Source organism: Ammospiza caudacuta, chromosome 6 (genome assembly GCF_027887145.1).
Source record: "Ammospiza caudacuta isolate bAmmCau1 chromosome 6, bAmmCau1.pri, whole genome shotgun sequence".
NCBI classification, from domain to species: domain Eukaryota; kingdom Metazoa; phylum Chordata; class Aves; order Passeriformes; family Passerellidae; genus Ammospiza; species Ammospiza caudacuta.
The window spans coordinates 25,523,521-25,550,561 of record NC_080598.1 but is presented as its reverse complement, the minus strand read 5'-3'; the positions used below and the strand labels follow the sequence as shown (position 1 = coordinate 25,550,561).

The 27,041-nt window shown below is 40.6% G+C and overlaps 1 protein-coding gene across 1 annotated transcript in view; it reads right to left on the bottom strand.

Moving 5' to 3' along the window:
• EXT2 (exostosin glycosyltransferase 2) overlaps positions 1–23,383 on the bottom strand; it is a 71,514-nt gene extending 48,131 nt beyond the window's left edge. The window contains exons 1-7 of the mRNA XM_058806799.1: positions 23,309–23,383; positions 20,863–21,422; positions 20,602–20,691; positions 15,745–15,861; positions 12,136–12,331; positions 8,687–8,826; positions 7,703–7,796 (exon numbers count right to left, since the gene is read on the bottom strand). Coding sequence (XP_058662782.1) covers positions 7,703–7,796; positions 8,687–8,826; positions 12,136–12,331; positions 15,745–15,861; positions 20,602–20,691; positions 20,863–21,398 — 1,173 coding nt within the window. The 5' untranslated portion in view covers positions 21,399–21,422; positions 23,309–23,383. The remainder of the gene's footprint in view (positions 1–7,702; positions 7,797–8,686; positions 8,827–12,135; positions 12,332–15,744; positions 15,862–20,601; positions 20,692–20,862; positions 21,423–23,308) is intronic.
• Positions 23,384–27,041: the final 3,658 nt, after the last annotated feature.

The window sequence follows — 27,041 nt, the reverse complement described above, 5'->3', positions numbered from 1 at the left end:
TTTCTAAAGAGCATTCAAAATTGTTCCCAATGGAAAAAAAAAAAAAAAAAGGAAAATGAAGAAGCCAAACCCCAGACACAAATTACAGCATTTGAAAGCCAAGGGACACTACAGTATATTCCTAACACAGCCCACTATTCAGTTTGCAAAAAAGAAAAAAGACTCATAATTTTCCTACCTCCAGCCATCTAAGAAACTATTCAATATATCTGCATAATTTACAGACAAAGATTAAAGGAAAAGATGGCTGAAGATGATCTGTCAGCAAATTGTTTCTATAGAAAATGTAAGACCTTTCTAGTTTAAAAGCCAGATGTTCCTACTGTACTGTAACATACATTTGATACAGTCATTAAAACAGGATCTAGATTTCTAAATTCCATTATTAATATTATGATTTGACCTTGTATAAGTTAATTACATTCAGTAAAATGGATACAAGACCAAGGTGTATTTACTATTCTATTTAATATACTCACATGCAAACTACTACAGCCATGAAGTGTATTTATGCTATATAGATAAATGCTAAAGTTGTAATACTTTCAACAATTAAAGGGGGCAAACAAAGCAAGCAGCTTTGATAAGGAATGTGATGTGGTACAGACTATACAGCAGCAGAGGGAAAGCATACAGTAACAAAGAAAGAGTCCAACACCAGGAGATCATGCTTAATCATCCATTTGTCTGCAGCTAACTGCTTCATGTGCATGACAGAATAATTTCAAATATTCTTTCTAAAAGTACATGCCTTTCCAGTTTCTGAATCATCTGATTTATCTGTAGTCTATTCAAGTTGTGTATAGCAATCTGCAAAGGGTATCCAAAAATCCACTATGCAACGTGATACAGACTCTTAAAGCACAGATTCTTAAAATCTAATCTGAAAACGAAAATAAAATTGTCTCAGAATAGCATAATTTTCCTCTTACAGTAAAGTTTAACCTTTTACTGTTTAGAATTTGCCAATGTAGATACAAAAGCAACCCAAATGTATCCTTTAAAAATGGTACATAGAGGTGCTGATTGGTCTCAAATTTCAGAGCTCTTTCTCAGAGATGCCACGAAGACAGTTTTCTTCATTCTGAAAAACAACAAGGCAGGACAGACAAGAAGAAAAAAAATCTAGGATAAGGATACTCTCTGCAACAACTGAAGGGAGAGGGGAGCAATGAAGGTCTCATATATAAATGCCAAGGATTCTACAACTCCCATGGTGATCCTGGCAGTAAGCCAGGAAAAAGGTTTTTTCTTTCCTTTGCTGTTTGCAGCAACAAATCTTTCCTCTGGGGGAGGGGTGAGAAGGCTGGAACTAACTTCACTGCATCTGATAAGATGGCAAATTGTCCAGGCCTGACATTTATGGGGGACCCAGAGCTTCACTGAAGCACTCTGGGAGGATTAAAGCAGGGTTAGGCTCTGCAGTCACACTCCTTAAAATGCTACAAATGGCAGACAGATGAAAGTTTTCTTAAATTTGATAATGATGATTCTACAGAACCCAGAGACAGAAGCTGTCCCCTGTCAGGGAAAAAACTGCAGCTGTACATTTAATATTCTCATTAAAAGGACTTGTAAAAGCCTAAGTATGTTCAAAGAGCATCTAGTGTCCAGATATTGAAATGAATTTCTGTTTAATTGGTTAACAAGAACTAAATCCCATCTCTTTCATGTAAGCTGCACCACCCACAGGAAAACTCCACCACCCATTTGCTTTAACTCTATCCAAGACCATTTCACTGCAAGAATGGGATGTTTCACACGCTGGCAGTGATTGCCTGGAGCCAACAGAAAGACTCATATAGCTGTCAGCAAGCTGATAAGAGTTGAAATTACTCTACAGAGCCCTCTTTAAAGAAGAGCCAAAGAAGCACATTAAATGAAAGGGAGGAGGGTCGGAAAAGCCAGCCACTCATGTTGTTTTAACGTGGCACTAAAACAAGTCATTGATTTATGCTTGTGTCTTCAGCTCTGTTTGACCTGGACTCTGAACTTCTCCTCAGTTCAGGGCCGAGGCACATGGGATCTGCCCAAGAAAAACTACAACAGCTTGTCCAGGTATTCTAACTGTGGGAACAAACACTGCAAACTACATGTTTTCTATCCACAAATTTTACCCTGAATTAACATCCTGTTTTAGCCTTCAATTGTCCACTCACGCTAAAAAACACAAGAGGCTGTGATTATCTGAAACTTTAATTAGTGAAAAGCAAAAATGGTATGTGGCCAGCTATTTGAGAGGGTACCTTGTGGGGCTTCAGGAAAGTAAATTACACATTCACCCAAAGAAGGAAACTATACATCACTTTCAATAGTGTCCCACTGAAGTGTTTGGCAGCTAGTGAAGATGCATTTTAAAACCCACTGATTATCTGACAATGTTATTACACAAGGCAATATAATACTCAAGTCTTTTGTAAACATGAGTCCTGAAGCTGCCAGGTCTGACCAAATGGCCTTGTGTTCCCATACCAAGCTCCACAGCAGGTACCTCAGGAATCCCCCTCCCACAGACACAGCAGGCATAAGCCACCACTTCCTCAAAGTACTCTCCAGCTTCCAGAAGTCTGCAGTGCAGGAACTTTTAAGCCAGAGGGTATATCTTTGCATTCATCTCTGACAGATTTTCCTTCTCTGGATTTCTTCATTCTGCCTTATATGTCAATAAAACCCCTTCACTCACACAAAATTATGAAGCAGTGATTCTCATAGACTACTTTTTAGTTCTGTGAGATCATCTCCTTTTTTTTAGATGAGATTCCAAATAATAAAAGTACTGTGAGACATCAAATGAAATTGTATTCAACAATGTACAGTCACATCCAGTCACTTTTTCATTACCTTATTTTTTAGTTCTGTATTATATTCCTGCTTCATCATCACCAATCATTTATTTTAAAGATGAAGAGTGTTACACTATTTCATCAGTCTCCTCTTGAAACTTTTGATCACATTTGTTCTATTACATAACTTTCAAGATGGGAGTACCATAACTACAGACTGTATTCATGGTGCAGACATACAACAGATTTACATGGTGGCAGAGTATTTTCCATCTTGTTCTCTCTTTGCTAAAAATTCTTTGTATTTTTTTAACATAACTGACTATGGAATTTATACTTTCACATAACTATTTATTACAGTTCTTAAGAACTCTTTTCCAAGTGATTGCAGCTAGTTAAGAGGCCAAAACTGCCTATGAGAAGCCTGTTTTAAATTGCATATACCCCTTTGTATACTGAATTTAATTTATCACTCTATCATTTGGCCATTTTGTACCTGAATTTCTGTGGCCTAAGGTGTGCCAGTTCCAAATAAAACCTTTCCCAAAGCAGACAACTCATAATGGATAAATGCAAATGGTTTTCTATAACTGTTAGCTCAAGCCGCAAAGTTTCTCTTAAAAGGCCATGCTATTCTTGGGTACTTAACTCCTACACAGGTGCCCAGATAAGAAATTCAGGGAATTTCTTATCTCCAACCTCTCCACTTCTCTGTAACTTTAGTTGAAATTGGGCACTATCAGAAATCAGAAGAGAAATCAGCATGCACACTGTATGTGATCATACACATTTCCCTAGAAAACCAGGATGAAAAGAATTCCCACACTTGAGAACACCAGCTCATCATCCTTGTGCCATCAGAGCACACACAGTCATCCAATCTTCCAGAACAGATTTGAATCCAGAAGTTTTATTTCTGGGAGATGGGGAATGTTACAACGTCAAAAAGGAACAGGCACACAAAGCCACATTTTGAAAACAAACTCCTTACCTAAAATCTCTGCAGAGAGTAAGAATACCTAAATAAACAGAAGAATGAGTCTTCTATTCCCACTACATAGTACTTCTGATTCTGTGCCTTGGTGAGTCTGTCCATGCTAAAAGAGTTCTAAGTATGTTGGTATTAAGTGAAGATAAGTACTTACAAATGCCTGTCTATTTGTATAGACAGATTCACCTCACAAAAAGAGGGTGAAAAAAGCACAGTGGCTGAGATATAAGCTGAGGAAAACTTTCACACTACTAAAGACATTTATGCATCAACTACAGTGCTGAAACATGTTTCCAGAGACGAAAAGGTTTCCAAAGCAAAACCTTAAAAAATAAAAACAAACAACAAAAAAACCAAAACCTGTTGCAAGGGAAACAGTACAAGGAGTGAGACAAGGTAATACCAGCAAAGTTTTGTTTAGCTTTTTTTCTTTTATCTATTTCACTCTGCAGGGGCAAGAGAAAAATTCAAATTTTACTCTCTATCATACAGGCCCGTTATATCTACTTCTTCCCCTCCACTTCTAGAACTTTGCTATTACCTGGATGCTGGTTAGAGGTGCAGATAAAATGAAAGCATAGGATGCAGCATCAAGCCTGTGCAGCTAAGCTGCTTATCAACTTGCCCCTGGGCACTTCTGCCAGTGTTTCAGACTCCATAAGGAACTATTTGTGAGAGGGGGGTGGATCAAGGAAGCTTCAAAGAAAATGAGAATGACAACGTTACTGTAGAAAACAGATAAGACAGCAATCCCAGAGATACATAAGTTTTATCCAGACTGCTATTAATTTTAGCAGCTCAATCAGCAGAGGTTGGTTTTGATGGTCAAAATAATAATAAGAACTATTATTACTATATTTATTATATATTATTGTATGTGAAAATCTGGTTTTCAGGGACAGAGGCTGTACCTGGAGTATTGAAAATATGTATCAATTTTTTACAATTGTGCAGATCAGGCTACAAGCATAGAAACTATTCCCTTTTGTGAGGACAGACAGGAAACTGGACTGGTAATTGTCGAGTGCAAACCGTTCTGCAAGTTTGACAATAAAAGCATAAGTTAATATAGCTGATCTCCAGAGATCTCAGTGCAATCAGGGATGATGTAGGACAGTAGAATTAATTTTGATTTCCCACACTCAAGCTCTGCTCAAACCAATTAATCTCTTTCCCAGTTTATACCATGTACTGTCTGATAAAAAGTTGAGCAAAACAGAATTGTGTTGTAGGAAATCACAGCTGGGGTCATACCAGCCCCTGATCCTAGCAGATGTCTCCAAAATTGAAACTCCTGTATTTTATCCTCTTCATGACAGTATTATGTGATGTCCATGACAAGTGTGCAAACTGGAAGAACACACTTTCAAATATGAGTTCTTATATAACTTAAATGTAATGACTTCTCTCTACAAAACTTCCCTTCTATACCCAGCTGATGTATAGCTATAAGTACCTCCAGAAACAAAGAAAAAAATATGCATAGAGAAAATTTTACTCATTAAAAGCAGACAAGCTGAAAAAAATTATATACAGGTATCTGTAAGTGTGTGCTTATATGTTTACAAGCACACACCTAGAAAAAATTATATACAGGTATATATTCAACTTGAAAAAATTATATACAGGTGTGCTTATATGTTTATGTCTACATTTTAAGCTTGATGTATGATCTCCAGAGAATCTCCGGTGATAAAACACTGGAAAAAGTACAAAGTAATCAACAAAGAAAACTGGCAAGCTAACATTTACAGTAATGTTTGTTTTAATTTTGATTTTTTCCAAATAAGGATAAGAATTATATCATAAGATAACAACTGAAACCAATGCAGTTGGACAGCAAGGCTCCAATCCCACAAAAGTTATCAGACCCAAAAAGTCTGATAGATATGATAAATGCATCTTTCAGCAAGGAGAAACTCAGAGCAAGGATTTGTTCTATTTGCCTAGAAAAAATTATCTCAACCATACATGTCAGGTTACTGGTAGTCCCCACAGTTTCAGTCATTTAGTACTTTTCACCATTCTAGGTGGCTAGAACACAGAACACCTTTCAGCAAGGGAATTTCAGAGACACACAGGGATTTTGCCTTGTAAATGAAGCTGACAGGACATGAAATGTATGGATAACATGTTTAAGTATCCTCAGTACACAGAGATAAAATTATAAAGATTAATTCCTTGTGATTTCATCCTGTTACTTTCACTATCAAACCACACAATAAAAGCAAGAAGATGTGAGAAGAAGCTTTAGAAAAACACATCACACCTTCAGTCAATCAGTCAATAGAATCACACTTTCCAATGATGTTCAGTGATATTTTAACCCAGTGACAATGACTATTGCAAACCATGCATAGTCCAACAAAAACTCCCTCTGAACAGAGACTATATCTGTACTGTGAGCACTAAAATATCATCTATTTTAGGTTAATTTTATAGTTACAGGTAATATAGATAATGTATATATAACCCAAATTAAGGGGGTTATTGTTGGTTTGTTTTGTTGTGAATGTTTAGGGGGGTTGCTCCTTTGTCTTTATTTTGTTGGCTTTTTTTTTTTTTTTTACAAATGAGTTACCTGATTTCCTACTTTAGAGTTTAAGGTGTCAATAATGTCATGTGCATTGTCCATAGCTGGAGAACACTATCCTGAAATTATTATTTTGCATTATCAGTGAAATAGTCAACAAGAAAATTATTGCACACTTTGACAGACTATTAATATGATTTTTAAAGGTTTATTAGGCAAAATTCCCTAGCGCTGACATCTCTAAACCAAAAATCACATCTCTAGGAGTTGTAACACCAAGGTTACTTTCTCACCTCCTGGTTTTGGTGGCACATTGGTGCTGCCAGCAGGCCCCATCAAAATGGCTCATTTGTGTGAAGGCACTAAAGAGAAAGGAGACCCCTGATGGCTGCTGTGGTATTTGCAGACTCAGAACAGAATGAAGTGAAGCTGGCAACAAAATTCAGGTATGAAAGATATCTGCATCTAAATTTGAGAATCTATTTTCTCCCCATGTATTATTATTAATATACACTGTGAAGTTTTCAGCACTGCCTAAGTAGAAATAACTAGACTGTTGTAGGCTACATTCTGAAAAAATGTCTTGGGTCACTTTTTACAAGGACCATGCAAAGGACCACTTTGTCACTAAGGTTGTGTAAGGGAATTTCAGACACATGACTTCACAGTTCTTGCAGAAATTTGACTACAGAAATTCCATGCATCTTGAAAAGTCACTTGAAATCAGATGGTTTACTTTTTCCTTAAATACCTAGCTCTTACTTCCTCTATGATTTTCCTGATGAGGAACTGAGGCAATGATAAGAGTACTATCTTGCCTGGTGACAATATATGCTCAAGTACACTAAGATGTCAAGGATGAAATATCCTAGATACAAGTGCACATTACATGTTAATATCTTCTTTGCTGGCCTGACAATTCAGGGTCTCAGCTCTTGCAGTCATCAAATAAGAAAAATCTCTCTCTCTCAGAGAAATTGTCAATGTAGATAAAATATTGAAAATATTTTGGACTTAATGCTGCCCTCACATTTTAAGTGACTAAAATTTTTATACAAACCAAAGGTTCCTTTGAAATAAACACAGACTCTTGAACTTCTTTACTACCATTTAAATACCATGTAGAAAAACAAATATACAGCATGATTTCATCAGAAATATGTTAATAGAGGTCAGTAGGCAGTACACTCAGGGAGAGCTTCCATCCCACTGAAAAGTGATGCCAAATGCAGATGTTTAGCACAAAGAAAGAACAGGGTCAAATAATAAAAATATTATCATGAGAGTACAGTGGATATTTCTGCATTCCAAAGCTTTCAGAACAAGGCAGGTGTATGAACCTACACCCCAAGAGTAAAGCAAGGACAATAATTTGACCATGGTACATTGCTTTACCTGTCTTTGCATCTCTTCAATCTGTCGCTGAGGGATGCTTTGCAGAATACTGTACATTTCAGGCATCTTCTCTTCAGGGATGACAACAGAGGCCCTACAAGCAAAGGAAAGAAAACATATGGCAAGGTGAGAAGAAAGAAATTCTACACTGAAAGAAGTTTTCCAGAAGAAATTTTCATTAAAAGACTGCTTTTCCAATCCAGAATCTTGTCCTATTTTAACAAGACATATTCAAAAAACACAAGCAAAAAGAAGCAGTTTTCTTTCAGTGTAACAAAATACTCCACAGCAGTTCCTTCCCAACACCAGCCAGTCTGCCCAAAGATAATGCCACCAAAGTCTGTAGACTGATCTGTCCAGACAATCAAATAACTATGGAAGGGACAGAGATTCAGAAATCTTGAATTCTCATCTCTGGATTGCCACTGACTTGCTGACAATAATCAAACAGTAATAGCATATACAGTGTTAAAAATAAACCAAATAATTTTTGTACATATTATCCCTATCCCAAGACCATGTAACTGGGCACAGTGCATAGAAAAACAATCTAAACTCCTAGCAGTGTACTCAGTAACAAAGTAACGATATCTTTCCATCTCATATAAACTTAGGAATCATAGTGCAATACAGAAAATTTGCATTTCTGTGATGCAATATTTAGTATATATTTTCCTTAAAAGAGCCTGAATGGAAACCAGTCCTCATTGAATTCAAGCACAAGATTATACAGCAAATCTGTTTTAGAAGAAAAAATGATGGGCTACAAGCTATTCAAATGCTCTGTCATATCAGCCTCATTTATTTTCCTCTCCTATTTTTGATACATAATAGATCAAGAGCAAAGACAGTGTGCATCTTCCTCTGTATTTCATTTCCTGTAACCCACAGTACACTCGACTTATCACACAGATTTGATTCAAATCACTGAGGCAGTGAAGTATCCCAGGCAGTGGTTCAATGTACAACAGTGAGGGCACAGACCTCTTCCAGTCCAGAACCTCAGAGAAAGGTAAAATGTAGGAGTCAGCAATGATGACTGGGACACAGCCAGCTTGAAGAACATCACTCAGCACTGCCTGTCCCAGGCGGGCTCCACGTAGAACAACACAGAACGTAGACTCCTGTCAACAAATGACACACAGATGAGGAAAAAAAGGAAATGTTATATTTGCATTATGTGTGTGTATGTATATATGCATTATGTTTTCCTGCCCTTCCTTTCATTAAAAAAAAAAACAACAAAAAAACAAGTCAAAAGGAAAACCAAGTTGCTCTGTGCAATCAATATATTCTGAATTATTAGCTAATTCAAAATAATTTTACAATTTTATCTTCCAGAGGCTAGGAAAAATATCACAAGTGGAGGAATGAGAAATGGACTGGTAGGACAATTCTGTGCTTTATTTTAATGGCCAAACTTTAAAATTCAGTTGAGAAAACTCAAGGAGAAAAATAAGTTTCAAACATTTCAAAGGTCTGCCACAACAAGATGAACAACAATTAAGATAAACTTATTTGAGTATAAACAGTATGGAGACAACTTAATTTTCTTTTGTTATAAGGCAGTGCAGCTCTATGGATAGTGAGGAAGTATCAGATTTCATATCTCAACTCACTTGACATGTTTGGCAGCATTTTCCCATGCAAATTAAGAAATCAGGGCTAGATAAAGCCCTTACAGGCTCCACAGTTGCAAAAACTCCAGTTACAGAACTCCAAGTATAAAGTAGGTAGCAGTGGCTCACAAATAAAACAGTGATGGACCAAGTAATCTTTTTTAAGTACAACAGCATTCAATGTGTCCCTCAGTTAACTGAGTAGCAGAATTAAGGCCATACTTATTAAAGCTCACATTACCTATGATTTTGTGGGATTAGCAGGTATAATGGATATCAGGATTAGACTTTGACATCATATGCATAAATCACCTAAGAAATACTGATGCATATAGAATTCAACACCTAGAGAAAAATAGCAAACTGCACAAATACAAAACATGAAGTAACTGGCTAAGATTTGCACTTTGCAGAAGAGGACATTTCCTACAAAAGAACAGGAAAATAAAAGGTATTCATGGGATAGAAATGTGGTACTGTTGAAAAAACAAACCACTCCATTCACAGGTAATATTACAGCCCAAAAAGATGTACAATTGAAGAAATCTGAAGGATTCACTTACTCTTCACAGTAACAAAACTCAGAGCAGGGTTCAGTCTTGGGCAGTGCACTTCCAGTGGTAAATAAAGGATGATTACTTACCTTGAAAGGAAATCTACAAGGAAAGATTGACTCTATCAATGCTACTTATTCTAAAGGAATGAGGGCAGAAGGAAAGGAGCTTCAAAGATAAAAAAGTTGTCACAGAGAAGAGTATAATGTGGACATTTACTCATGTCCACAACAAACAAGACAAAGTGCACTGAGTTTAACCTCCAGCAGAGACTTCTTGACTATGTTGCCCTCACCCTGTATTTAGGGACTTTGGTTCTCACTGCCACTGAGGAATCTTGCTACAGATTCAAGGTCTCAAACCAAATGCTAGTAGAGTTCAGCTACACAACAGGGAAAATCTCAAGTCAGTATTATCCCTAAGTTTAAGAAAGAAAAATTATAAAGTTGATACAGAGATTCCCACAGATAAGAAAACATCTTTCCAGCTTGTGTTCCATGGCCTGAAGGAGCCAGAATGCTCAGCAGGGCAGCAAAACATCAAGATGGAACTAGGAAATACAAGGGGCTTTGCTGGCTCTTCACTTGTCTCCTGATGCAATCATAAGACCTGTGTTCATACCCATAGAGCACTAAGAGCCTTGAAAATCTCATCCAAGAGAAGACTGCAAACAGGAAGCATTAACAACCCAGAAGTCCAAGAGTCTGTCTAGTAAGACATCTGTAAAGGCAGTGCTGGAAAGGATGAACTGTGATCCCAGTCCCCCTTCCCCCACTCTTAGACAGGAAGAGAAGGAAAAGAAGGGTGTGGGGAAGGGAAGGAGCAGAGAAAATGAACACACATTTTAACCATTGACTCACTAGATCACACAGTAGCAGGTGGAAGAGACTAGTAAGGTCTGGGAGAGACAAAAAAGGAAAAAAAAAAGCCCAGATGTGGACACACATGCTCATCTGCCCAGATAACCATTTTTCCTGTCTAGACAAAGGTTACTATAAATACATCTCCTCACATCACCACTGTTATCAGCCAGACATTCCAAAGGGAAATGCAGGGGAAAGTATTTTAACAATCTCGGCATGTGCCAGCTCTCTTCTGAGCTATAAAATCATATATAGCAAGATAGAGATTGCCTGACTTGCCATCCTTTAGCAATTCAATCTGTATTTAAAGAAATAAAGCAAACAAGTTTTTTTTTTTTTTACTCAAAGTTTAGGACTCATAGTGACCCTTTCCTCCCTCTCCTCCTCCTCCACATGGAATTTTAAACATATTTCCTACAAAACATAACAGGAGGGGTGGAAACTTTGGCTTTCCTCAGCTTGTTTGTTATTTTACCATCATTTGCTGAAGTTCAAAGACAGATTATATGCTGGTGGCCACAGACAGAGCACAGTGGCCTATGGCATAACTCACTTCACTACACTGCATGCCAAAGCACCTCTGCTAGTGAACTGCCAAGAGACACAGGGGTCTGAGAACACTATCTAGTTTTATCTTCACTGACACATCAAAAGGCCTCTGGAAGTTGGGCCAAGGCCATGAAACACATTTCACCTAGATGTTTTCATAGCTGCATGCTGACAAGCCTTCTAGCTCAGTCTGTCATATCTACACAGATAGTTTTGTACAATTTAACTACTAAGCTGCATACAAAAAATGTAATCTGACTAACTCTAAACAGCAAGAGTGTTACATGTAAGTAGAGTTAATTTTAACCTTCTATCCAATTGACAAAGCCATCTTCAGCTCCAAGCTTCATCTAGCAAGGCCTGGATTGTCATAGCTGAGAAATTAATTACAAATTCATGCCTGCTGAAAGCCCTTTTGTCAGCTGTTTTGGAAGATGTAGATTCCAATGTTCCTCTCCAGTTTTGAAGTGAGCAACTTTATCTGCCTCTAAAAGTTTTTCCTTCCCTTCCTCCATTTTAGCATCCCATTGCTGTTGGATTTGACAGCATCCTCTGTGTAATTTTTTTAAGTTTACATAACACTGTCTTGTGTTACTAAACCACCATGACCAGTCTCATATAATCATAGTCTACATATAAGTTTGAGCACATCGTTTTTGGCCCTCTTAAAAATAAGGATGAAGTTAGGACATAATACTCAAGCTAACATAACAAATTATGCAGTTTTAAAAGATATCCAGCATACTAATTAAATACAAGGAAGTACCCTACCACTGCTAAAGAGGAACAGAATCACAGCTAAAACAGACACTGCTGGGAAGGGGAGTCTGCAGGACAGACAGCCTTACCTGAAGCACCTGAGGATAATCAAAGACTTGATTCTTGTAGCAGCGCTTGCGAACGGCAGGGACTCCATCTGACAGGTTTGAGCATTTGTCCAGGATCAGCACTGACTCCCCATTCTCAGCCTGAAGAGCCTCCAGCTCCAGGTGGTACTCTGGGTGCAGAGCCATCTGAGATGAGAGAATGAAATACCTGCGAGGGCTGAAAACACACAGCCAGGTCACCTGACTGCACTGCAAGTTTACTTCCAAGATCTCAAGAACACATTTCCCTCCATTCTGGAGAAGCAGAACAAGATTTACTAAATGTGGATATGCTGCCAAGACCAGATTTTCAGACAACACTGGAAAGGGTAATGATGAAATATAATTAAGTCTGGGATAGCAAGTGGCTCAACATCATTTACAATTCTGAATTTATTTGTACTTGGTAAGAGTGCTTATTGCATTAGAATAGGCACCTGCATTATAACTTCTACACAAACTTAGAGAAACATTATTTAGCTTCATTTTAAATCAGCCTGCTACTGATGCCAGGATTGTTTGTACTTTTGTTTGGTGTTTGTGTACTAAAACAAAGTAGATAGGACACTGAGTGCTGAGTGCTTCTAGTTTCTCCTCCCATATATGTTCTCATGAATTTTACTTGAGAAAAGATGCTGAGCTAACAACTCAGTATTTAGTATTTAGCTTATTTAGTCTTGATATGGTGACAGCAGCAATAGCACAAGCTCATCTTTTTAACTGTGATTCAGTTCTATCCCTTGGGGCAATATAAAGGCAACACTTCCAATGAAAAGTTGAAGGTCCATATGGTGTATGTTATCTCATACACTCTCAACTCATACCATGCTCTAAAACCATGAATATTTAAAATGTGCTGAACATTTTAAATACTGACATGTTTAAAAACACTGGAAGTAAACCATACAGGAATACAACTAAAATTAGGCACTTGCTGCTTAAAAAAGTTATACTAATACTGGAAAATAGCATGTAATATAATTGTTATACTCATCTACTTGGGTTTTCTTTTAAAACAGGTCAGCTGAAGTCAGACTGCTCCAACCACTCCCCAGTGAAAGGAACACATATAGTGAGTGAGTGCCCTCATGCTGCCAAAAGAACACAGGAAGCACAAGGCCTGTACTTAGGGTTCCAGTTTTACTCCATGTGATGCTATCTTTAATTTACAGCTCTGAAAACACACAAACATACACACTTTATAAAGTCAGACCTCTCCTGCTGCTCTTCTCACCTCTTCTACTCATTTTCATGCTGGTCACTCTAGTTGCTCCAATTAACAGATGCATAGTATTTTTTTTAAACATTCTTTCTCACAAGTCTCCAGCTGCTCTGCTACCAACTTGCTACCAGCAGAAGTGGATTTTAAGCAATCCAAATAAAAAGGCAAGTAAATCAAACCCCCTCAGTTCAGCTCTGTAAGAGGCCTTAAAAAAAGGAAATAATGATACAGATGAGTGATAATAAATGCATATAACCAGCTAAAAAAAAAAAAGGTCTGTTTGTGTACACGTTTAAAAGCAAATTTTGCCTTGAAACTGTCATCACTCTATGACACTCAAAATCTAGCTTATCAAACATTGCTACAAAGGAAAGAACAGGCCATCTCCCAAGAAACAACACACTAACACAGTGTGATGAAAAGGTTTATCCCAAGCAAGCCTGGATTCTGGGCGGTGTGTCCCCATCCCATCCCTCCTGCAAAAAGCAGTCGAGGCTGGGAACCCGTCTCACTAGTAACGCTGAGTGGCCACTGGATGGCACTCCGGACACCAGGCTGCCCAACACTATTAAAAAAAAAAAAAAAAAAACAGTTTTGAGAAACGGAATCTCCAAAACCTTTACTGAACACAGGACCTACTTCTCTTATTCGACCCAAAATGAGACACAGAGTTTATCTGACTACATGGACATGAACAATATGACTGCTTCTCTCTTTACAACTGGCTCTGTACATGCTGGAGCCTATCATCACATTTCTGCTCCCCAGACAGAAACAAAAAGCTTGCTTTCACTCTGTGTCACAATGTAGTGACACCTGAGACCTACGAACAATCAGCTGGGATGCAACCAGATGCCACTCGCTGGCCTGGTCCAAGGCATCACAAAGCAGGGACACAAAGGGTGTGAGCAAAGTAAACCACTGCTGCACAAGTTTGTCCTAACTGACTGCATTACTGTACTTGAAGCAGCCAAGAGCAACAGCAGGAGCACTGCCCTTACCAGAAAAGACAACTGAACCCAAAGACTGATAACTTTTGTGTCCAACACAGGGTGCACCATTTCAATCAGTTTTCCATTTTGAAAATTCATATTCTCTTCAGAACACTGTAAGAAGAAAAGGACCTAAAGCTTCTACATTTGTAAACTTGATGTTGACAATGAGCAGACAGATCACTGATCCCCACTGCCTCTGTCTGCTCATCTTTTAAACCATAATAGAGTAAGACCTTGTTACAGTGGAACTTTTCCAGCTGTGTAATTAGAAGATTTATGAAATATAAAAAGAACCTTCCATAACCAGTTAAAGCATGTCTTCCAAACCTCTACCTCCTCTTATTCTGAAGACATGAACAGATTAGAGAAGCCACCATTGCCAGGATAGTTAATTTCAATGGCTAATTACATGTTCTTAGAAAATCAGTGCTTTATTTCCCAACTGTCTTGCTTTATTTCCAACTACAAGGTTCGGGTAGGGGAGGGTTGTGTTGTTTGTGTTTATCTCTTACTCCATTACTTTAAAAAAAGAAACAAATCAAATCAGTATTCTAAGCTCCAGATGTATGTATTCCCATAATCACACATACAAGTTTTTGTCCTTCTTTTTTATGAGCTCAATGACAGGTCAGGTGCAAATGGTGGGTGTTACATCAGGCAGCCAACCAGTCACAGTGGGGTTCCTCAGGGCTCCAGCCTAGGGCCTGAGCTCTTCCACATCTTCATAAACAACTTGGACACGGGACTGGAAGGGATACTAAATAAGTTTGTCAACAACAAAAAACTGGGAGGAGCTCTTGGCTCTCTTGAAGGCAGAGAAGCCCTGCAGAGAGATTGCAACAAATCAAAGGACTGGGCAATCACCAACAGTATGAAGTTTAACAAAGACAAATGTCAGGCTGTACCTGGGACAGGGCAAACCTGGATGTATGGACAGACTGGGAAACGAGAGGCTGGAGAGCAGCCCTGTGGAAAGAGACCTGGGGGTCCTAGTCAATGGCAAGCTGAATATGAGTCAGCAGTGCCCTGGCAGCCAGGGTGGCCAGCCATGTCCTGGAGTGCATCAGGCAGCTGGTCAAAGGAGGGGACTGCTCCACTCTGAGTCCTCTGCACAGTTTTGGGCACCACAATATAAGAAAAGTATAAAGCTATTAGAGGGAGCAGTTGACAATTGAACTATCACCACTGGAACCATCAGCATTGAAAGCATCATCTATTTTAACAGCAAGAGCTGTTAAAAACAACACAAAATTGCCCAAGCTCACCATAAAGTTATTAGCTATATTTATATTTCACAATCACCAATATGAAATATGATATTGAATTGACTATAATATTGAATATACTTTGCACAATTCATGGGTATTATTTTACCCTGGTCCTCTTTCTGGCAGATCCACTTCTGCTGACAATGGGCTGTAAACAGGAATGCTGACATCGTAGCCTTGCCGGTAAGTCCAAGTGGAGAAGCCTCCACCAGCCAACAGAGCTCTGGAAAATACAAGAAAGTTTAAACTGACAATGTATAACATTCAAACTCCAGTGATTCACTGCTTGTCATTGCCAGAACAAGAAGGCACGTGCTCCGAGACAAGCTTTTCCCCCAGCATTTGTCAGTGGCATGTTTTCATGTTGGTTTTAGGCTGACTTTAGTTTTTGTCATCTTGGTTTACTGCTAAATTGGATCGTGTAATTGTAAGCATTCTAACAGAGTGCTTACAATTGTGTAGGATCACTGAGGAATGGACCATTTTTGCATTAATATAGGGAAATTAATATATTGCTGTTATTGTTGCAATTTCCAAGTTTACATATCCTAAGACAATTTTAATCTGAAGAAACACATTCTGAGTTATTTGTACTAGTTAAGATATTCCTTGATGCCTGTACTAAAATTGGGTATAGCACAACTTTCAAAGTGTTTGAGACAAGCTGTATTTCAGATACAAATCACAGTAGAGTATTTTAGCATCTTATAGTGACTTTGGATGTCTCAGGATGGAAATTATTTGCAACTGTATTTTCAAAGTTATCGTAATAGTGAAATTTATTTCATTTTTATATTACACAAAAATTCTATAAACAGAAAACATGAAAACAAGAAATCTGTATGTTATGACACTAAGTTCCAACAGGAGAGGTTGCTTGTGACACTATATTCTAGACAGCAAGGCAAAAATCAAGGACTGATAAATTAAAATGCAATTCAACCTTCCAAAAGGATGACCTGCATAGCGCCTTTTCCTAGATGGGACAACCTTTTGCCACACAGAAGTGCTTTAAGAAACAAAAGAGAACAATATGTATAGAAGAAAGCAATATATCATGCAGAATTCCAGAAAAAAAAAAGTTTGCTACTATCTCCTATCACAAACCAAGCCTCTTTGAAATATGCTAGTACAGGACAACAGTTTTTCCATTGTCATTTCATGTCCAGTGACCAGGTGGCATCAGGAACACATCATCCTAGTTCCAAAAGAAGCCCAGATTCAGCTTCTTTTGTGAGACTTCTCAAAGAGCTGATCAAACTTTCAGTCCTTTGCCACTCAACAGGAGGGTGTGCTATACTTTTAGCTGCTTCTGGGATACTGGTTCTGCTTGAGGTACCATATTTCTCAATTCCAGTTTGTCTCCTTCTCTGTGGAAAGGAGCAGGACACAAATACATTACTAGACAAGGCACTAAAGAAATGATCTCGAGGAGCTGTACCCATTGTTGCAGCTATGATTACACTGAGAAGCCTTACTGTCACAGCTCAGGTCAGAGCAGGCACAGGTCTCAGTAATCAGGACACACACAGGAACAAAATGTCAGCATGAGACTGGAAGAGTCACCAACAATCCATTAGCTACTATTCTTGTTTTCAGATATCACTGAATGAAATCCTTGGTAAGGTGTTTGGAAAAGCAGTTTTCCACAAATGTTAGACAAGAGATTACCATCATACCGAATTATCACCCAAGATTTTTCCCATCAGAACAAGACACTCAGGATGAACACCAGTATGTTGTGCCTGTTCTAATCCCCATCAGATGGCCCACAGATACTTCACTTCCTGCTCTGACCTGCAGCACAATTGTTCAGTGCTCAAACACCATGATCACACTTTGCCATAAATGTGACTCTTCATTCGGAACACAAACTATGATAGGAACAAAAATCAACTTGAGAACCAGATGATAAATTAAGTACATGCTGAGTTTAGGTTCCAAATAATTTCTAATTTCTTTCCAATGTCCCCCATCCCCCTGCTTTTGGTGACATGTACAACAGTGCTATGACTAGGTCTCACAGTGGAAGCTGCATGTTCTATATCTTATCCATATTAATTCAGTTACACGAAGAGAGAAAAAAAAATTAGCTTGAGTGTTACTGTTCTTGCAGTTTATATCTCCCTTCTCTTTTTTACACCCCCTCCTCCCAAACTGGGAAACCAGAACCAGATTGTCTTAATAGGATCCAGTGAAAACACGACAGCACCTCATCAGCCTTGAGAAAGCAGATGTGTGTCATGCAGACTTTTACCTAAATAAATCCACAGGGAACCAACACCAGTTAAGTAACTCCACTTGGATTTTCATTGTACAGTGCATTAAGAGAGTAGGGATATTAACTCCTAATGTACTCAAGACAAATAATCTTTAAATTGCACTGATCAGCAAGGAATGACTGTCCCTGAGCAACTTTTCACCACTTTTCAAATATTGATCCTTCTTTCTCTCCATGAAGTGCTCCAGCTGGCCTGTACTCTAAATGTTTCTGTCCAATGCCATCTGCAGTAGCTTTCTGCCAAACTTCACAAGGCACTGAACCCAATTCACGGACTGAAACAGAAATAAATAAAAAGTATCTTAGTTCATAAATTCAATTCTACAGCACCAGAATTTCTCTGCAAAAGAAATCCTTTCAACCTCATCATTGTACTGAATCCAACAGCACTAATTAACAGACAATATAGAGCTTATCTTTTAGGTTTTATGGCAGGAGATTACAAATGTAAACGGCAGCTAATACTAGCAACATAAACTCCATGCCCACAAGGCAAAATTTCACCTTTGAAATTATGGAATAAAGCACTTTTACACTGCCTTTGGAAATTGGATTTAAAGATTTAATAAACAAACAACCCCTTAGTGAAGTATCTTAGCCAAGAATTTTTCCAGATGTAAAATTATTATATAACTGAACCCCCTGTGTATAAGGTCTTACTTTATCTGGATCAACATTCTGCAGCAAGTGATTGGAACACAAGTTTATTAAACTTCATGATCCACTACAGTTCAACTGTCTCAGACATGTTGATTAGAAGGCAGGCCACACTCCTGTGCAAACTACACAAATATTACCTGTGGATTTCACAAGTGATCCACAAACTCCCACAAATGCAGTCTTTCTAGAGTTGTCATGGTAGAGTTCAGAGAAGTCATTGAAAACCAACTGAACCATGCCAGCATGCCTTTATTTTGGCCAGCAGCTTCTCACCCTGTGATGCTACAAACAATTGTCTTTCATAGGTGTACCCATTCCTAACACCTTTAAATATTCTCAAATTAAGGAAACACACCCACGTTGCTTGTTCTGTTAGACATGAACTAAGAACTCCAAAGGTCTCTAAAATCATACTGAAAGCTCACACTGCACCCTCAGGCCTCCCCAGGACTAGGTCCACACTCCCAACTTCTTTCACAGGTCCCTTGTCTTCATACCTGTGACCTGTAGAATAGGTTCTGTACATCAAACAGCCCAACTGCTGACTGCCTACAAAAAGGAATATCCTTTTTTTTCTTCCATCCCAAGCACTGTTATTGCCTCTCTAATGTATTACAGCTCATGATCATACAGCTGTGGACTGAGTCAGATTGGCAAACTACATCAGCTGAATGCCAAAAAAGACTTCAGTTTTTTACTTAAATTACTCAGTTTTCCATGTTAGCATGACAAATACTTAGGAGAAACACCTACCAAAATAATAGGCTTCCTGCCTGCTAAGCCAAGGCATGCAAGGCCAAATGTAAACAGAGATTTGAGATCAAAAAGTAAAAATAAAAAGTTCTGTAGCATATCTACTACTTTCAGTTAATATATTCAATTCTTTGATAGACACACGTATCCATAAGCATGCAGTCCATGCCATTGTCAAATGAAAATTTTCCTTAAGTATAAATCTAAGGTAACAAATTCAAGTATTTACTAACAGATTAACAGACTTGTCTGCAGGAGACTGATGCTCGACTGCCCTCTCCAGGTTAATCCATACATATAGCATGTTTCATACAGAGGAGGAAAAAACTTACACATATTTCACAGTGATGTAATTACAATGAGGAAATTTACTGTTTAAACATGTGCAGGAAAAAAATCTGTTCTGGTACGGGAGGATGTTTTAAATTGTCTTTGCTGAAAAGAAAACAAGATACACTTCACAGACCACCATCTTAGCAAAGATCCCATATCTCAGGAAAGATTTTATTAACATTTGGCAGAAGAAAGTTAAGTTTGACCTTCAGGAAAAGCCCTGGTTACAATGGACCTAACTCAGCAGAACTAAGCACACATAGGCTGACATATTAGAAACATTCAGCAACAGTATCGCCTTGCTCTAATTCCAATTTTCTTTGCCTTGCAACCTCCTTTCCTCTTCCAAAACTAAACTACCCTGCAAGTGAAAATTGAGCTCAGAATGTATGCCTTTTAAGTTCCTGGTAAATATTTTTAAAGCACACTTGCCAGAGAATAACTAAGAGCACTTGTTCAATTACTAATATAGTCTAATTATTAAGACAACAAAAACTATTGAAATTCAGCATAGTTTTGTCAAGCAGAGCAGCTGCTTTAAAATATCCCTGAAGAACCTGACTTCTATTAGAAAGCTGCTGCTACAGTCATCTTTGAATTTCTAATTTGCATCAAATGGAACATTCTGTAAAGCATTCATAATCAGTTACACACCAGATCATGGTTCTCCAACTTTATAGCAAGTCCAAGAGTTAAAAGCAAACTATCAGCCACATCCCTTATAAATTTAAGGATGGGGCTAAACTATCAAATTTCAAAAGTAAATACCTCTTCTATACAAGGCTTTACTTTCCTTTTTTGAGAAGCAAGCAAGTCATAGTCTATCTTTGCAAAGTTTAAGGAGCACATCCTTTGCTACCAATTGCCCTTCTGAGCTTGTTGCTTCTTCAGTGGCACTTAAACCCAGATCTGTCCATCACACAGCACAACACATACCTATCTCTAGGAACATCTAGGGCAGTGTTATAATCCGGTGGCCCTCCAGGCAGCATATTGAAGAGCAAATGATTTGTGCCTCGATCCCACCTACAGCAAAAGAAGAAATAAACTGCAGTTAGAAAGGTGTTCTCTACATAGAGACAAGTTCTGTCAAAGCCTACTGCTGGCATTAACTCACTGCGTTCTCCCCTCCTGCATTAGACTCACTTTTTTCACTTTGTGTTCTTCACATTCACACACTGAAGTTTCAGCACATACCTGGATAGCTGTGCCAAAGCCTGAGCTGTCTCTTTGATCCGGAGGGCGTTCTGATTGAGGACATCTATGGATGGCACAAAAAGGCAGGCCCGGTTGACATCGTCTGTGTAGAATTCGCTGTCAGAGATGGCCGTCAGCAGCTCATTGTACTCCCTGGAAATGGTGTTGCTCACCAACGTCCCATACTCATCCACATACTTTTTCAGTGAATAGATGTACACTTTGATTTTGTTCTTGGGATTGAAGCCACACCTGTAGACATCGAAGCAGGTGTGCATCCTGCAGCTGAGGTCTCCCCGCTCAGGAATGGGGCTATCGGCAGGAAGCTTGACCACAGGCACATCATGGACACTGCGCTTTTCAACGGTCCAGTCACTGGATGATTCAATGGAGTGAGGCCAGAACTGGAACATTCCTGTGGCAATGAGGCCAAGCAGAACTATGGAAAAGAGAGTGATGTAATAGATGCGGTGCTTGGTTTTCATCCTTGGGATGAGGGCTGGACCCCGGGTGTTGTATTTGGCCGAGGCACACATAATGGCACCAATTATCTCTTGTCACTATAAAACAGAGAGAGAGGTTTTAGGAGGAACTCTACAATAGAGACACAGTTACCACAATGCAGAGAAAGATGCAGTTACTCCTTTCAGGAAAGGGTCTTTGCCTCAGCAGATTGAAGTAGGCTTTCTTCAGATGCTCATGAGTCCCACTGGAACACAGGATGCCAAGCAGGCCTGCCACTTGGCAGGCACCAGCTGAGGCTGATCTGCTGGGCCTGGCTCGAATGAAATGATGAGGGCCAATCAACAACCGCTGGCCAGAAAAAGGCACAGCTTGGGCAGAGAGAGGGAGAGGAAATCTCAGACACTGCAGAAGTGGTGAGGCCTCATAAGTCCCACTACGCCTACAACAAAGCATAGTCAGAGGCAATGCTAATAAAAAAACAAAATGCTTATCTACAGGAGAAACAACCTGGATACCTACAAAGGGCTTATAACGGGGCATCACACACAACGTAGGACCATGATACTGTTTCTAAGGTAAAGGTGCTTCTAAACAGAATTTCATAGGAGTCCCACCATATCTGATTAAAATGATGGCAAACTACTTCTGGCAAGAAAAACGAATTGATTTGTCATCTTTGTAAATGTGCCTTGTGGGGCACAAAAGTGTTCTATGAGCTGCCACTGCAGCCACACTGAGAAAAGCATTTAATCAGTTCACTACAGCCTGAACTACAGCTGAAATGAAAAACATGATGTAATATAAAGTATCACGAACTACTGTCATCTTCGATATTTCTTACAAGCTCCTACACAAAGAATTGTAGTTCCTGCAAAAGACAATTTACATTTACTACAGACTGAAAAATCAGCAAGCAACAACTTGCTTAGGTTTTCAGCTAAAACTTTCAATAATAAGTAAATTCAACCTGAATTCTCCATAATGAGAACTTTTGAAGAGTAGTAAGCATGTTTTCCAGAAAAAGAATGTGAATGGTATAATTATGTGTTTTTCTTTTGGAAAAATGGGATGTTTTCTTGCTCTGTGAGCTATAAAGTAAGTCTGACATGTCAACTATCCAGCAGACATCAAATATGAATAAAATAAGTATAAATGAACAAAAGCATTAATTTCATTATTAATCAAAAGATGCAACAAATTGAATTATGTTTATTTTGTGTTCTTAACAAAAGACTGTTAGGATGGGGTGGCTAATGCATGACTTGACTGTACTTACACACAGTAGCACTAAAATAATCTCAGATGCTAATAAACATTCCACTTTTAACGGCTCTTCTCATCACTTTATGGCCACAATCTGATTCTGGAGGAAGCCTCTAAAATCTCCTGTGCAAGGCAATACACGTGTCATGCTGTTATCAGGACAGAAGCCAGAATGCTACATTACAGTCAGCTTTACAACTAAAAACTTCCCATATGCTTCCGACTGTTAACCACGTCCTTTATTCCTCATTCTGACCCAGCACCAGAACCAGCTACGTGATGACACTCTGCAGCGAGCATTTCAAACCTGTCCAGCCCGGAGCCCGGCTGGAAGAGCCCTCAATGGAAGGCACCGCTCCATGCACGGAAACCTTCCCTCTCACACAGCAACAATCCGCCTGGGCAGCTGCAAGCACGGCACAAGCCGTACGGGCTTGGGGTGCGGGAAGTAACGGGAGCAAGACGCAGCACACACAGGCGGCAACAGCGTGACGGGCCGCAAGGGCCGAGGGACGGGACGGGACGGGACGGGACGGGACGGGACGGGACGGGCCGCCTTCCGAGCGACGCGGCGGGCGGGCCCAAGCCAGCACGGAACCCGGCCGGCAGCAGCCGGGCCGCCACCCCGCTGTGGCCCCCGCAGCCCCTGCTCTCCGCCCACCCGCCGGAACGGCACAGGCCGCCCCCGCCGCCCGCACTCACCGCCGCCCGCACTCACCGCCGCCCGCAGTCGCCGGGGCCGCCCGGCCGCGCCCCGCCCGCCCCGGCCGCTCCGCGCGGGGCCCGCCCGCACCGCCGCCCCCGGCCCGCCCCCGCCGGTGCGCACGCGCGGCCCCGCCCGCCCAGCGGCCCCGCCCGCCCAGCGCCCTCTCGCGGCCGGAGGGCGGGCGTGCAGCGAGACCCGGCCCGCGGGGGTCTCCCCACAGAGATGGCATGGGATGGGATGAGATGGCATGGGATGGGATGGGATGGGATGGGATGGGATGGGATGGGATGGGATGGGATGGGATGGGATGGGATGGGATGGGAGCTTCTCCCGGCGGAGAGGGCATGGGGAGCACCTCAGCCATCATCTACCTGTGCAACACTTGTTCCCATGAGCTGCCGCCAGCCTGCTTTCCAACGCATCCGCGTTCTCCAGTCCCATGTGCCTTTTCAAAACCGTACTGGGCTTTCTCGTTGACAGAGGACATTTGGGTCATGTGCCACTTTCTGCTGGAACACACTACTTCAGTAAGGAAATATCCCAAATCTACACTTTCCCCAAACCCTTCATAAAAGTAACTGGAAGTATCTTCTTCAAATAGAAGATAGAGAAGGAAAATATGTTGCACAAAACTCCAGCTGTGTGGGAATCAGAGACATTGGTTTCATTCCCAAAAATGGGAGCTGACTTGGTCTGTAAGCCAAATAAAACCCAAAACAAACAAAAAACCAAAACAAAGCCAAACACAAAAAAAAACCCCAAAAAATTTTTAAAAAGCCAACCAACCAACAACAAAAACCCACAAACCCCCCTCCCACCCAAAAAACAGGCAGAAAAGGAAACAACAAGAACAAACAAAAAAAAAACAAAAAAAAACCCTCAAGTAGGTAAGATCATAGAATGGTTTTTGTTAAAAGAGGCCATCTTAAAGATCATCTCTTTCCAACCTCTCTTCCATAGGCAGGGACACTTCCACCAGACCAGTTTGCTCAAAGCCCCTCCAACCTGGCCTTGAAGACTTCCAGGGATGGTGCATTCCCAGCTTCCCTGGGCTACCCGTGCCTCACCACCCTCACAGTGTAGAATTTCTTCCTCATACCTGATCTAAATCCTCTCTCAGTATGAAGCCATTCCCCCTTACCCCATCACTACATGCCTTTGTAACAAGTCCCTCTCGAGCTTTCTTGTAGGCTCCCTTCAGGCTGCTCTGAGGTCCCCCAGAGCGTTCTCTTCCCCAGCTGAGCAATCCACAAGCGCTGCAGCTGAACCGTGCACAGGGCAGTGGTGCAATGGAGATGTTCCAGCCGCAGCAGCCTGGTGTCCCTGCCTGTGACACCATGTCCTTCATCCCTCTCTGCTCTCTGGGCTAGAACAGCAGACCCACGGCTGACTCTGTATCTCTCACCTGTAAACAACTTTCAGCTGTTAGGACTGCAACTGTTTCAACTGTTACACTTTAACCATTAAGTTTTCAACAATTATGTCCTGCCGCAAAAATTTCTCCTGCTGCAGCCCCTTCAGCCCCCCAATCTCTGAGCCAGAAGCATTTCCAGTCTCTCTGCCCCCTGGGAGAAAATGCAGAGCAGCTCTGCTTCTATCTTGTAATCCTTGGTCTTTGAAAGACTCTTACCATGAGTATCTCTTGTCAGTGTCAGCTTTTGTATTTTTCCCCTTTTCAACTCTTATTGTAGCCATTTTTATAGATTTGTATCTTATGTACAATGGTGATGTGATGGTGTGCTGTCCTATAATGTGTGTTTGTGAAAGGATGGGGGTTTGCACCTATCCCTGCTGTAAGCCTCTAAACTGAATCTCTCTGTCACACACACAGTAGTGTCCTTAAACAGCCTTGACTGGCAGCAACAGATTAGTTCTCTTTCACTTCACCTGCCCTTGGGAAAACTGCTTTCTGTAAAGCCATCCACATGCACGCACAGACAGCTCGGTGCTCCCACAAAAAAAGGCAGAACACTGTCACTGCAGTGCTTTCTCCTCCTCCCTTCAGCTTCTCCTCACACACGTGGCATTGCAGGTGATGTAGCATTCTCCTCAGACTCACTGCTACCTTCTTCTTTTTATGAATGTGACATTCAAACCAACAACAGACAGCACTCAGATCTCAAAGCACCTTTCTGAGCCTTAGTACTGGCTTTCTCCTCTGGTACTGCTTGTTCGTCCCCTCAAGCACAAGTTACCGGGGTTTGTTACAGCACTTTATGTTTCTGGGCGTAACCCATCAGTTTCCAATTGCCGCAAGCTGCCCCATTCATAAATCAGAGGCAGGAGCCCTCCTTCGGGAGGATGGGTCTGTGTCTGGTTTTTGTGAATTGGAGGGTGCCCCATTCACGCGTTGGGGCCGCTCGGATGAGCGCTGGATCCCTGCAGTTATGGGACTCAGCAGCATGAGCGGTGCCTGGATGTGCCGGAGCCAAGGAGAGGGGATCCCATCGCTGTGACAGGGACACTGGCTGGGCCACGTGCAGCGGCGGGAGAAGGGAGGGGGTCACCGAGCCAGCCTGCGCCAACCCACGCAGCGCCCGCGGACGCCTCCTCCGCATCCCTGCTCCGCCGGGGAGAAGAAAGTGCATCGAATCAATTGCGGCTGAAATATTCACGGAGACTTGATGATCCTTTTATCCCTGTAGGAAAATTTGAAAACCGATGCAATTTTATTAAAAGCTATATTAAACACATTCAAGAGGCATCAGCTATGTAGCAAGAAAAATGGAGGATGTGGTCTGTCTTGCTAGAGATTTCCCTGAAACCACACCAGGGAGCCTGTTTATATTCTAGTGATGTAGCTAAGCCAGACAAGTCTGCGGCACAGCATCTATTTTTAGACTCCAGGTTGCCATTTATAGCTTGTGAAAATATTCATCAGCATCTGGATAACCAGCTATCAATTTTTATAAATGCACAGGAGAAATCAGATATTTCACTTCTCTTTGCTTTGCCCTTTAATGTCCTGCCTTATGTGGTTCTTTGGGATCATTTGCAATTTAAGGGCTTTACCGTGTCACCATACATTTGCCGGCTGTCGCATACAGCATCCTGCATTTTCTGCTGGGATGATCAGTGTACAGAGGAGAACCTTTTGCTAGCTACTGTGTCTCCATGTGTAAAGAAGCTGCATGTGAGATTGTGGTGCACCTCGTGCAGTGATGGAAGCAGCACATTCTGCCTCCATCTTGTATGATTACAATGAGTACAAGGAGGTAATTTTAAAAAGCAAATATGAAGGGGAAATCTAACGGTTTGAGGACAACCTTATTTTCTACCTATGGCATAACAACTAAAAACTCATAATTCAGTTCATTCTTCTGAAAATTTTGTTATTGGCTACTGCCAATACATAAGGTACTGAACTAAATTAAAGAGTTTCTATTATAAGAGAAAGAAGGATATTGTAGCAGCCAGGTCCTTGCTTTGGTTCACTGTTCTGGTTAAAGTCTTACAACCAAATGGTACCCTCATTTATATCAGTTTTTAACTAGTCTGATCAACAAACTATCTAGCAGCCAATTACATGGTTTTCTGTCTTGATCCAGTCCATCATACACCTCCAGTGCTACTGGTTTGTGATGGATGACACTGGTCAAAACAGTGATTTGATTTATGTTTTAACTCTTACTTTCCTTACTCCCTTCCTGAACTGAAAGAAAAAAGAGGTGCAAATATACTTAGAAGGGGTGCTGCAATAGCTCCCACTGAGGGATAAGAGACACAAGGAAATTCAGTTAGACAA